General features: G+C 38.6%; 1 protein-coding gene across 1 annotated transcript in view; it reads left to right on the forward strand.

Moving 5' to 3' along the window:
* Positions 1–5,143: 5,143 nt before the first annotated feature.
* The window catches only part of GC (GC vitamin D binding protein), a 36,421-nt gene continuing 28,097 nt past the window's right edge, over positions 5,144–13,467 (forward strand). Inside the window, exon 1 of the mRNA XM_045998574.1 lies at positions 5,144–5,328. Coding sequence (XP_045854530.1) covers positions 5,271–5,328 — 58 coding nt within the window. The 5' untranslated portion in view covers positions 5,144–5,270. The remainder of the gene's footprint in view (positions 5,329–13,467) is intronic.

Below are 13,467 nucleotides of genomic sequence, written 5' to 3' on the forward strand. Positions count from 1 at the left end.
CAACAAAACCAAAAGACAACTGACAGAATGGGAGATGTCTGCCAATGACATATCAGATAAAGGCTAATATCCAAAATCTATAAAGAACACATCATACTCAATACCCAAAGAACAAATAATCTAATTAAGAAATGGGCAGAAGATGTGAACATATATTTCTACAAAGAAGACACATGAAAAAGTGCTCAACATCACTCAGCATCAGGGAAATACAAATCAAAACCACAGTGAGATACCACCTCACACCAGTCAGAATGGCTAAAATTAACAAGTCAGGAAACAATATGTGTTGGCAAGGATACAGAGAAAGGGGAACGCTCCTACACTGTTGGTGGGAATGCAGGCTGGTGTAGCCACTCTAGAAAACAGTATGGAGGTTCCTTATAAAGTTGAAAACAGAGCTACCCTATGACCCAGCAATCGCTACTGGGTATTTACCATAAAGATACAAATGTAGGGGTGCCTGGGTGGCTCAGTGGGTTAAAGCCTCTGCCTTCAGCTCAGGTCATGATCCCAGGGACCTGGGATCGAGCCCTCCATCAGGCTCTTCTCAGTGGGGAGCCTACTTCCTCCTCTCTCTCTGCCTGCCTCTCTGCCTACTTGTGATCTCTGTCAAGTAAATAAATAAAATCTTTAAAAAACAAAATAAAGATACAAATGTCATGATCCAAAAGGGCACATGCACTGGAATGTTTATAGTTTATAATAACAATAGCCAAACTATGGAAAGAGCCTAGATGTCTCTCAACAGATGAATGGCTAAAGAAGACACACACACACACACACAAACACATATATGATGGAATACTATGCAGCCATCAAAAAATGAAATCTTACCATTTGCAATGACGTGGATGGAACTAGAGGGTATTATGCTAAGTGAAATAAGTCAATCAGAGAAAGGCAAATATCATATGATCTCACTGATACGAGGAATTTGAGCAAGAAGACAGATGATCATAGGGGAAGGGAGGGTAAAATGAAACAAGATATGAAACCAGAGAGGGAGACAAAGCATAAGAGACTCAATCTCAGAAAGCAAACTAAGGGTTGCTGGAGGAGGGGGTCTAGGAGGGGTGAGGTGTCTGGGTGATGGACATTAGGGAGGGTAGGTGCTATGGTGAGAAAAAATAAAAATTTAAAAATTTAAAAATAAGTACATAAAATAAAAAATAAAATTTTTAAAAAAAGAGAAGTCATTCAGAGAAAGACAAATACAGAATGATTTTACTCATATGTGGAATTTAAGAAACAAGCAAAGGGGGGTAAGAAAGGACAAACCAAGAAACAGACTCTTGACTACAGAGAACAAACTGATGGTCACCAGAGGGGCAGTGGGTGGGAAATTGGGTGAAAGAGGTGATGGGGATTAAGGAGTACACTTCTGGTCATGAGCACTCAGTGATGTATGGAAGTGTTGAATCACTATACTGTACACCTGAAACTAATATAACACTACATGTTAACTATAATGTAATTAAAAGAATTGGGGGGGGGGAGTACCAGTGATGCCCTCAATGGCTCAGTCAGTTAAGCATCTGACTTTCCCTCAGGTCATGATCTCAGGGTCCTGGAACTGAGCCCCCCATAAAGCTCCCCATTCAGCAGGGTGTCTGCTTCTCTCTCTCTGCCCCTTCCACTGCTCATGTGCTCTCTCAAATAAAATCTTTAAAAAAAAAAAAGTACCCTACAATGTAGAATGTTCTATTTCTGCTCTGCTCATGAACTTTAAGGATAATACCTATGTTATGCTACTAACGTCCATCTCATGAGGTCATTCATCAGGGCAAGGTACTGACACCACACGTTAATAGCATAGAGAGAATCTGAATTACAAGAACACTCTGGCAAATGAAATCACTTTGAAGGTAATTTCTACTGTTACACTATAATGGAAGAGTTACTAAGCAGCCTATAGCAGCATAGGTGTGTTCAAAAAATAGCTTTGGTAAACTGTGTATGGTCTAAGAGTTACCAAAAAAAAAAAAGAGAGAGAGAGAGAGAGCGTAATAGGAAAAGAACTAAAGATGGGCTTGGTCTCACAATTTTGCCTAGAACTAGCCTTGCTTAGATAAAAAAAAATAATAAAATCTACATTTCTTCTAAAGCCAATGGCAAGATATACTGAGATTACTTCAATTCTTTTTTTTTTAAGATTTTATTTTTAAGGGGTGCCTGGGTGGACCAGTTAAGTGTCTGCCTTCAGCTCAGGTCACGATCCCAGAGTCCTGGGACTGAGCCCTGCATCGGGGTCCCTGCTCAACAGAGAGCCTGCTTCTCCCTCTCCGTCCACTATTCCCCCTGCTGTGTTCTCTCTCTCTCTGTCAAATAAATAAAATATTTTTTAAGTATTCTCTATAGCCAACATGCCCTGATATACAGAGTTTCATGTTCTATCAACTGAGCCAGCCAAGAGTCCTATTTCAATTCTTTACAAACAAGACAACTCCTTGCCCTCCTACTGCTTATTTAATAAAGAATTACCTTTAAAAATATATTTCAATAATAAATTTAAGTTGCCATAACTGCTACTGTAACACTTCAGATGTACTACTCATTTCAACATGAAACTTCTCATTTAAGCCAATTAGGATTATTTCTTCCCAAATTTTGAACCATTGTAAGTAATCGACATTTGAAAGGTTAAGGAAACTTACAGAAATAAGACAGAGCAAAGATTCATATATTTAGCTACTAGCATGTGAGTGCTAATTTTCAGTTAGCAAGATACTCAACCAAGAGAAGGCATTTGGCAGCTTGTGTAGACAGATTTCTCAAGAGACCTAAATGAGATGTTGCAATTCTTGCTACATGTAATTTGTCCTTAAACAGAAATGGTAGAGGCTATTGCAAAAGCAGAGATAAAGTCATCTTTTTAAGTGCAAGAACAGACTGATATTAAACCCTGTAGCAAGTTTAATGGGAAACCATCTACTTTATCTTTGAATGAACTAATCAGAAGAGGACTAAAATACTGTTAAATTAAAAACTATAAGAATACATATGTTGCGTTATCTTAAAAATGGAAATTAATCTGTCAGTTATTCTCAGCTCTGGGTTTCTTTATTTTTAGACTCTTTGGCCCTCATTTACAGTTGATTTCCAAATAATTCACAGTAAGACTAAAACATTGTTTAATTAACTTACAAAGTAAACTCATAGTTGAGCCAAAAGAAAAGTTTAGATGTTTTTTGGTAGGCAGAAAGTTAACCTTTGAACAGTATAGAGTTGGTTCTTGAACAGCAAGACTATCTTCCCATACTACCTCTCACAAGGTTTATAGTATCTTTTCATATCCTTTACCACATAGATTTCCACTGGCCTTACAGAGGTAACTAAACAAGATCAAAGTAGAGATCTTTTTCCAAATAACTGGATTCCATTTTCTTAACCTAAAACCCCACTATTTTCAATACAGCTGGGGGATCAGGCTAAAAATGTAATCGCTTTGTGCAGTTTACTAGGATTTGGTTGGAATCTGCCCATGCAATTAATCCTTAGCTACTAAATGGATACTGAAATTCTAGCTCATTTGTCTGCGATGGTCCCAAATCTGAGATATAGGGCTGGCTTTAAATGTTCCACAGAGTTCCAATGACCTTCATAGTTTGGAGAGCCAGTGAAGAAAGTGAACAATAACTAGAATAAGAGCAATAGCTAACATCAACAACAGATAATGTTATCTCTTTGCGTTTGATGTAACAGTATGTGTTTAATGTAACAGTAAAACCCTGTGCATGGATTATCTCTATTAAGCTCACAGCAATTTTGTGACAACAATATTAGAGTTACCACCATTTTACATAAGAGAAAAATAAGGCTTAGACAAAACTTCCCAAGGTTACGCGTCCCATAAGAGCTGAGTAAGGATCTGGTTTCAGAGCTTGTATACCAATCCTAATCTGATCCTGTTTCTGAGAAAGAGGGCTACTGCAAGACCCAGGCACTGACCTGATTCCCATGAGAAGATGAATGATAATTGTGCCACTCTGGGCAAGTTACAAAACATATCTGGGACTTGGTTCCGTCTTCTGTAAAATGCTCCCTCTTCAGCATTCCACAAGGGCACTGAGAGCTCTCCAGTTATCTTAGCCCATAACATACTTATTTTATAGAATTCAGGTAAAATTTTTAAAAAAGCTTTGAGAGAGAGAGAGAACACAAGCCAGAGGGAAGGGTATAGGAGGAGGGAGAAGCCTACTCCTTGCTCAGCAGGGACCTGATCCTCTCACCTCCCCAACTCAGGGCTCAATCCCAGGACCCTAAGATCATGACCTGAGCCTCAGGCAGACACAACAAACTGAGCCACACAGGTGCCCCCATAGAAAGAACTTTAAATGACCTCTGGGGAATCCAAGATTTGCAACTAGCTTTTGTGACTTGGGGCAAGTCATTTACCACCATCATCCTAGTTTTCTGCCTCATTCAAGAGTTATTTTTAATATGTATTAAAATAGGGATGCCTGGGTGGCTCAGTCAGTTCAGTGTCTGACTTCAGCTCAGGTCATGAACTTGAGGTCCTGGGATCGAGTCCTGCATTAGGCTCCTCACTCTGTGGAGCATCTACTTCCCTCTTTCCCTCTGCCCTCCCCCCCCCCCCATGCTCAGTCTGTATCTCTCATAAATAAATGTCTTTAAAAGTATGTATTAAAATATGTCAGTGCCTCAAAAAGTAATATAGCACATACAGTACTATCTTACCATCTTCAATAAAATTATAGATCATTAAGATTATGGAACTAGGAAACTGATAAATTGGCTTCTCATCCCCTTCCACCTTAGGATTTAAAAATATCTAGTCTTTAATATTTTAAGGTAATCCTTATTTGTAGTAAATTTGAAGAAAAGCAGTCCAGTAGAGAAAACTCCAGGTTCCCATTTATATATAAGAAGGGTAGGGAGGGTCCAAAGACATAATCCTCCAAAGGGGCGAGGGGAGGGATATGTACCAGTTAATATATTCAATCAATCTTAGTAAAAAGCAGCAGTGGAAAAAAAAATTCTATGTATTCCTTGACTCTTGTGCAGTTTGACAAAGTTAATGATTAAAATCTCCTACGTTCCCCCTCACCAGAGTGTCTATTTGCCTTGATAGATATTATTTTATCTCTTGTGGGCCAAGGATGACTGCCCTTGCTTCTGTGTGGAGATTAATAATTGATTAGTTCACAGTCAGGAGTCTCAGTAAAAGGAAATTGGTTACTTTGGGCTGTTACTTTGTACTGGGTCACCTACAGGGGACAGGGTGCTGCAGAACTGCCAGCAAGAGAATGAAGGGGATCCTGGTTCTTCTGCTTGCTGTAGCATTTGTGCATGCTCTAGAAAGAGGTAAGACCTTCCAGTGGTACAATCACTTATAAGACCTCTTACTAGTCTGATTTAACCATTACTATTTTTAAAAATTCTACAAAAAGGAGAAGAACAGAGAGTTGGTAAGCTTTGTGAGGATAAGGGTAGAATCAAAGAGGTACCAATCTGAGCTCAAATGGGGCATATAGCATTGAACTGGAATTTGCAAGAAATCAAGAACCACATAAAAGAAAAAAAAATCTTTGTTTTTTAACTATCCTTCCCTTCATTTGAAAATGAAGATCTAGAGTGAATCACTTGAAAATAGGAATTTTTTAGTGGCTAAAAGACAATGCAAATGGAAGCTGTAGTCCATCACTGAGCATTTCCCTGCCCCCCCCCCCCCGCCCCAGACTTCGAAGATTTATTGTCTTTGAGAGCATAGTATGCCATATCCATGATGCATGAAGTCCTCTAAGATTCTTGATCCTCTTTAAGGAATTCTGTGTATGTATAATACTTGAAAGTGTACTATAGTTTCCAAAGGATCCCACACAAAAGAATTTAATAAGATATGAAACAGAACTATCAAAATAATTAAGCATATTTTTCACTAATATTCTTCAATGGCATCTTCATCTCTGAGAAATGTTTAAAAGCTTATAAATGATACAAGCTAAAATATGTGAAGCATACAACTTTATGAGAAGTTCCCAAAGTGCAAAATTCAGAAGCTTTTCCAATTAACTTTTCTGGATGATTCTTCAATGCTTATAAGGAAATCTGCACTGGTCTCGCTTTGGCAAACTAAAACTTCCATCTACTGCTCTCAGTGAACAGTCTCGCCCAAGTCACAGGGTAATATCCATATCGGTAATCTATCTAACCAGTAGAAGATGTGTATCCCAGAAATGGTTGGTTACCAATGGTGATGTGACTAACGTTATTGCTCTTCCTTTTACATTCATTCTTCCTTGATCTTTTGTCCCTTTGATATTTTAAGTTACTTACTTATAGATTCTTAGGCAAGCTATGGGTCCTTATGTTGAGACTATGAGTCTGAGATATAAATAAAATAAATGGCATTCTTTACAAGACCTCTGGATAGACTAAGTCCAAAGAAGCCCTGAAAGCTTACTCTTTTGCCCAGGGCTTCTCTGGGACAGATCTGAACCTGGAAAATCCTAGTGAAATATGTTCAGATGAAGATCTTTGAAACAGAAAATCTAGGAGTGATTAGGTCCTGGGATTATGTGTGGACCCATAGCATAGGGCATGAGTCATTTTGAAATAGTGACTCAGTAATTGTATGTTGGCTTCACCACAAAGGATTACAAATGTCCTCTGGAAAGCAGGGGTCTGCACCCTCTGTTTGGACACCATTCAGCACTATCTCACACTGTAATGAAATGGATACTAAAAACTACAATTCGCCTTCCTTAAAGATCTGAACCTCAAGGTCAGCTTCAGTCAGATTACCTAGGTGCTACAGGCCGGATGATATCCTGAGATATAAAATACATCTATAAGTACTACCTGTCCAATAATTTGGGAAGAGTAGTCCTGATACATTAGTCCTCTATTCTATAATGCAAAAGCATGACCCAAATGACCAAGCCAATGATTTACCTGGAAAGTAGGTATACGGTCTGCTGGAAGAAAGTTACAAACTACCAAGATTAAAGGAATTGAGAGGAGGCTTGGCTAGTAGGGGATGGGTTTGGATTGCAGTTCTCTCTGCCTGCTATAGCTCTAGAGAGCAGACCAATAGTCCATAGCACATATCTAGAACACGTTTTTGAAAGTGTATTTCATTCAAGACTCCTCTTGGAAAAAAAAAACTTTCTATGGCCAACATATTTAAGAACTAGGCTATACATTAGTCTTTCTTGGTCGGTTTACAATCAAGGTCCTTGTTATCCTAAAGGTCCTGAGAAGTCCTATAGGAAGGAAATGTTATTTCATCCAGTTTCCCAAACACACGGGCTCATTCCTAAAATGTCTTTGGGAAAGGAAGTGTTCTTTGGGAAACATCGGGTTTAAGATGGATACCACTATAGTTTAACATGGATATCAGCTCTAGTCAGGCCAGTCTTCTAACAAATGGCCCTGGAGATTCAGTTCACAAGCCCTTGGGTACATCTTGGGAGAGAGGAACTTTACCCAATATGCCACAAATCTGGATGGAGTCTAAGAAAACATCCAGTTTAGCTACCCCATGAGAGGCAAGCAGTCTGGGTGTGCCAATTGTTTCTCCACTCAGTTTCTTTCCTCAGGACTGAAAACTAAATTGTATCTTTCCCTGTTCCCAGTGAAGCAGCAGGAAGGCAGCTGACACAGCAACAGGATCACTAAGGAATAATGCTACCGGAAACACAATTCTGCATTTTACATGAGCTGTTGGCTGTAACAGGATATTTATTGTGAACATTTTTATTTTCTTTTTTGCTTTAAGTCACTCATTCTCTGCATGCATATCATTACTAGATGGGATACCAAACAGCAAGAAGAACCCAAGTCCTTTGGGTTGGTGGATGAGCTGCATTTTCCTTCTCCCACTCGCCTGCCAGAACAGCCCTAGGTTATATGGGTTATCCCAATCTCCCCGATCACCAAGGACTCACTGTTTCTCTTTTCTACAAGTTGCCCCTTCATCAGCAGTCATACTAAAAACAAGTTGTCCTCAATTTGGTTCAGGGACATTAGCTGTACAGCATGCAGGATAAGTAGACATCTTCTTTATTTTCCTCAGCGAAGTCTTTGTATCCTCTCTGCCAAACCTATATAATGGTTAATTGAGGGGGTGACTGAGGATAAGAGATCTACAGGATGAAAAGGCAGCCATGCAAAGATCTAGAAGCGTGTTTCAAACTGAAGGAACGGGATGTAAAAGTCCCAGGAACAAGCAGGACCTGATTCAAAATCACAAAGAAGCCAGGGCCAAAGCACAGAAGAGACTTAGCCAGGAAGGAGGAGGAGGAGCTGAATGAAGTCAGAGAGATAACTTCATCAAAGGCAATATTAAGCTCCCAGGAAATCAAAAGCAATGTGATACCCCACTGTTGTAAGTGGAATGTGGAATCCCAAGTATGCCCTCACCAGCTTGTGCATAGTGTAGGGATAAGTATGCATGCTTTTAAAGGCCATGAGATTAGGAGTAAGAGATGAAGACTCTTTAAGAGGCATTTATTACCCTTTTCCCTGGGTATCTATGGCCACTTCACCTCTATATTCTGCCCATAGCTACCCTGCTCTATTTCCCCCAGGTTCACTCTGCTTCAGCCACAGACCTCTACACTCACCCACTATGTGCTCTGCACCTAAGGGGCTTGTACTAACTCCCCCCTCCTCTTAGAACACTGATGCCCCTGAGATGAACATGGCTCCCTTCCTCACCTCCTTCATGTGTCTGCTCCAAGTTCATGTACAGAAGAATCTTCCCTGTCCAACCCTCCTCAAATAGCACTGACCACTTCATTTTTCTCTATCTCCTTACCCTGCTTTATATTTTTCTTTTTAGTATTTCACCTTACCTGATTACCAGCTGTTTACTATAACAAATATAAAATGTAGACCCCTAAGCTCCATGAGATCAAAGTGTTCATTTTTTTCCTTAATTCTCAGCTTTAGAATACTACATGCCAGGTAGTTCATGTTCAATAGATGTTTGTTTTTGGTGTTTTGTGTTTTTTTTTTTTTTTCGTAAAAAATCACAAAGTTAGGATTGTTAGAGTACTGATCTCAAAAGATAGTTTTAAGTATTTAAGGAAAATTAAATTTCAATTAGAATACCTAATAGACATCCTGGAAGTAGTAAACTCTAAGATAATTATAAAAATAAGATTTATGAAGTATTCACTGTGAAACATTGGTCTTAGAGTCCATGCACTGAATAGAATAGACAATATTCACAATGTTCTAAAATGTTCAAGATCTTTTAAATAGATTTATTTCATCATTATAACACCCTGATCAACTCATTACTATTATCCCCACTTTAAAAGTGAGACTCTGTAGGAGGAAGGAGTCAGTAGCTTATTTAAGGAAACTAAACTAATAAGTAGCAGAATCAGAATTTTACAGAGACGAGTTATGTTTACAAAGACAAAGCTCACAGGCATGGCTTTGCTGCCTCTCATGGGACAGAAATCTCAACAAGCTTTCACTAATATAAGAACAGGGGAGAAAACCAGTTCACTAGCACCAGTTTAAGGGAAAATAAGTGAAATTCATGGTCGTCCCTAACTGATCCAAACTCTAGTTCATCCATACTCCATGGACCTGGCTCTGTCTCCTAGTTTCCCTATTTCCCAGCACCTTGGAATCATTTATGTCCAATCCCATAGACACTTCCCAGATTTTACTGTACCCAGTTTTGCTATCTATATCCAATCATTTCCATATTCTACCAATTTCAGCCCCAAATACATCAGCTTTACCCAGATCCTTCTACTATAGAAAGCTCCTCAGTATTCCCTTTGCTTCCCTCCTTTACCCTCCTACATGTGTCTAGCTCAAGGCCTGTGAACAATACTTCTCATATCCGTTACATTTCCACATACCGTCTTTGTCCAGATCCTTGTCCTCTTCACCTGACTATTGCAATGGCTTCTTAATCAAATCCCATCTCTTCCTCAATTCATATTAAGATACAATACAAAACCTGGTAAACTGGTAACTGGGATCTGAAAGATGGACTATATCAAAGTCAGGATCGCTATTGAGAAGCTAATAAACTGATGAGTTTGAGCATATACAACTGGCTGGTAGGATTCAGGGGTTCATTTTTCTGATACAAATCCACCACAATTCTGGTCTCTGTTTAGAGTCACCTGATGATGACTTGAGGCTTAAATAAGAATGTATGGTACGTAGAATGAGAGCCCTCCAAAATGGTCTACATCTAAGGCCCAGAAGCTGTGAATAGGGTAGGATACATTGAAAAAGGGAATTAAGTTTGCAGATGAAAAAAATAAAAAAAGAATCAGCTGGCTTTCAAACAGAAAAATAATGCCAGATTATCTGGGTGGGGTCAGATTATCTGGGTGGGATCAGATTATCTGGGTAGGGTCAGTGTAATCACAAGTAACCTTAAAGTGGAAGAGAATCAGAACAGAGTCAGAGGAAGGTGTGACTAAGGAAAAAAGAGGCAAAATTTCTGGCTTTGAAGATGGAGAGGAGGGTCTGGACTTAAGAAATGTAGGCCAACCCTAGAAACTGGAAGAGGCAAGGAAACAGATAATCTCCTTGAGCCTCCAAGAAGAACACAGTCCTACTGACAACTGACTTTAACCTAATGAAACCTCTGCCAGAACTGTAAGGTAGTAAATTTGTATTGATTAAACAACTAAATTTGTGGTAATTTGTTACAGTAGCAATAGAAGTCTAGTACAGTAGGTTTCTGGGTCCTGTGACAAGTTGAAACTTCCCAGAGAAAAGGAGCACTGAGCCAAGGCATCTCAGTGTTGACAGGCTACCATTCTGTTTGCCAGATCCGGTAAGAGTTCGCCAGACAACTGGGGTGCATGTTAACTCATTTCCCTGCTCTCTGGGAGTTTTCTATTTTTATTTCTCTTCCATATTCTAACCAGAAAGTAATTTAAGCTACCACCTGCAAGAAGAACTGAAAAAAAAAAAATCTCAGGATACCCATATCACAAGATTATAGAATTTGATAATATATATCATCATTAAATTTTGCTATAAAAAGTTGCTAACACAGGGTGTTTATCACATTAGGCAGGAAAGATGCTAAGCATTTTTACTTAGATTAACATATTTCATAGAACAGCCTTATGAAAAAGGTACTACTGACTATCTTAAATCCAAGATTATTCTTCCTTGAATTCCCCTACAGGAATATATTTCAATTGATACCCCATTACCTAGAAAGTAAAGCTTTGACTATCAAACATGTGTTAAAGTCCACATTTGCATTTCCTTATTGGACTTTTTTTCCAAGCAGACTTGTGATTCACTACCTTTAGATCACTCTTCAAGTTATTCTCTCCACATAAAACATTTCTTCCAATTCATCCAATCCTGTTAAAATCCTGCCCATTGTTCATGATTCACTTCAGATAATAGCTTTCTAAAAGCCCTCTTCATTCTGAGGTGTATCTGTTTCAATCTCCTCTATGGCAATGAGCGCTATTGGTGTTATATGCTTCTCTCTACCAGACTTCAATTCCTTAAGTATTGGTGACTTCAGAGTTTCTTGCAGGGTACCTTTTTGTTCTTATATTTCTTATTTATTTATTTCTTTGTTTGTTTTTAAATTTATTTTCAGTGTTCCAGAATTCATTGTTTATGCACCACACCCAGTGCTCCATGTAATACATGCCTCCATAATACCCACCACCAGCCTCACCCAACCTCCCACCCCCCGCCCCTCCAAAACCCTCAGATTGTTTTTCAGAGTCCACAGTCTTTCATGGTTCATCTCCCCCGACCAATTTTCCCCCAAATACGCTGACCTTTTCTGACAGATAAGTCTATCAGCATACAATAGAAAAGAAAATGCCAAAGGAATGAAATTACAAAAAAAATACAGAATGCCCAGGAGAACTCTTAAAGACCATGATTTTCCAGAACACAATAGGAAAAGAGCAACTTAATGCAGTTTCTAGCATTCTATATAAGCACTGATTAAATCAATGTTATTTAGGATACAGCCATCATTCCTGGTATATAACAGCTTTTGTAAGGGACCAAAATGGTTTTAGAAAAATATTCTAGCAGTGGTTAAAGCATTCAAAAATACACTTTTTTTTAGCAAAGTTTGCACCAAGATGATAGTATCTTATTTCTATCACACTAGATTGAAAGTTCCATGAGAGCAGAAATAAGTCTATTTTGCTCTCCATTGTATATTCAATACTGAGCCCAATACCTGCTACAGGTCTGCAAAACATATCTGTTGCATGTATGAATATCGTTATCGGTGTTGAGAGGAAATGAAGCAATAAAAACTTCCTGAAAATAAATCAAGTTTTCAAAAGTCTAGAAGTAGACACCACTTACCAGAATATTTCACAATACAGATAGAAATGGGACAGACTATTGCAAAAAGGAAAACTGTTAATGAAATTTGTAAACATTGAGTGCTTAGGGGTCACTTAATGTGACAATGATTTCACCAGAGTCACTGAGATTATGCTAATATTTACCGGGCTCATATCAAAGTTCAGATCGCCTTCTTTACAACCACATGGAACATTAAAGAACAGACTATGTCATTTACAATGCATTCTAGATAGGATTTAATTCTATGAATCAAAGGGAGTTCAAACAGTATGAAAACATTTAGCAATACTCCATGGAATAAGGAATCCATTTGTAACAATCACATTGCAAATTAACTTCACTACTTGTTTTTTGGACCATGAGAAAATGATAAACATATTTACTTGGGCTTAGAAGCTAAAGATCTTGGTACATAGACAAGTGGGAAAAAAAAAAGTTTTAATCAGAAACATATTGAGTATTCTACCTGAAAGATACACAGTACAGCAGCTTCCTCTACAGGTTATTTCTTTAAGAGCTTTTTACCCTTATATTTTAATTCTACACTTTCTCAGTGACTTTCTTCCCAGCTTCCTTCCTTGCTTCTACCAAGCCCAAGGCTGAATTTTCAGCAAAAATCGTTCCCAAACAACTTTAAGTCATTAGTTGATCAAATTTCCCCACTTCGTTGCTGTTATTTTGCATTCTCACTAAAGCAGTACCTAACACCAGGCGAATTAATTAAAGCTATGGAACAGGGGATAATCTGCATGATCTACTGATACCACATTCACTTGTTCTCCCATTCCCATAACACACTGAAACTTCTTTTTTTTTTTTAAAGATTTTATTTATTTATTTGACAGAGAGAGACCACAAGTAGACAGAGAGGCAGGCAGAGAGAGAGAGAGGGAAGCAGGCTCCCTGACAAGCAGAGAGCCCGATGCGGGACTCGATCCCAGGACCCTGAGATCATGACCTGAGCCGAAGGCAGCGGCTTAACCCACTGAGCCACCCAGGCGCCCGAAACTTCTTTTTTGATTAAGTGAGAAATCTGACCCTAGAAGTCTAGAAACAAAATATTTCTTTAAATGTTCATCAGAGGTGCATCATTTGAATACAGGCTCTCACTTTTCATGTTATTGAGTGTTTGCAATCAAAGTAACAAAAATG

This window comes from Meles meles, chromosome 2 (assembly GCF_922984935.1).
Source record: "Meles meles chromosome 2, mMelMel3.1 paternal haplotype, whole genome shotgun sequence".
Lineage (NCBI taxonomy): Eukaryota > Metazoa > Chordata > Mammalia > Carnivora > Mustelidae > Meles > Meles meles.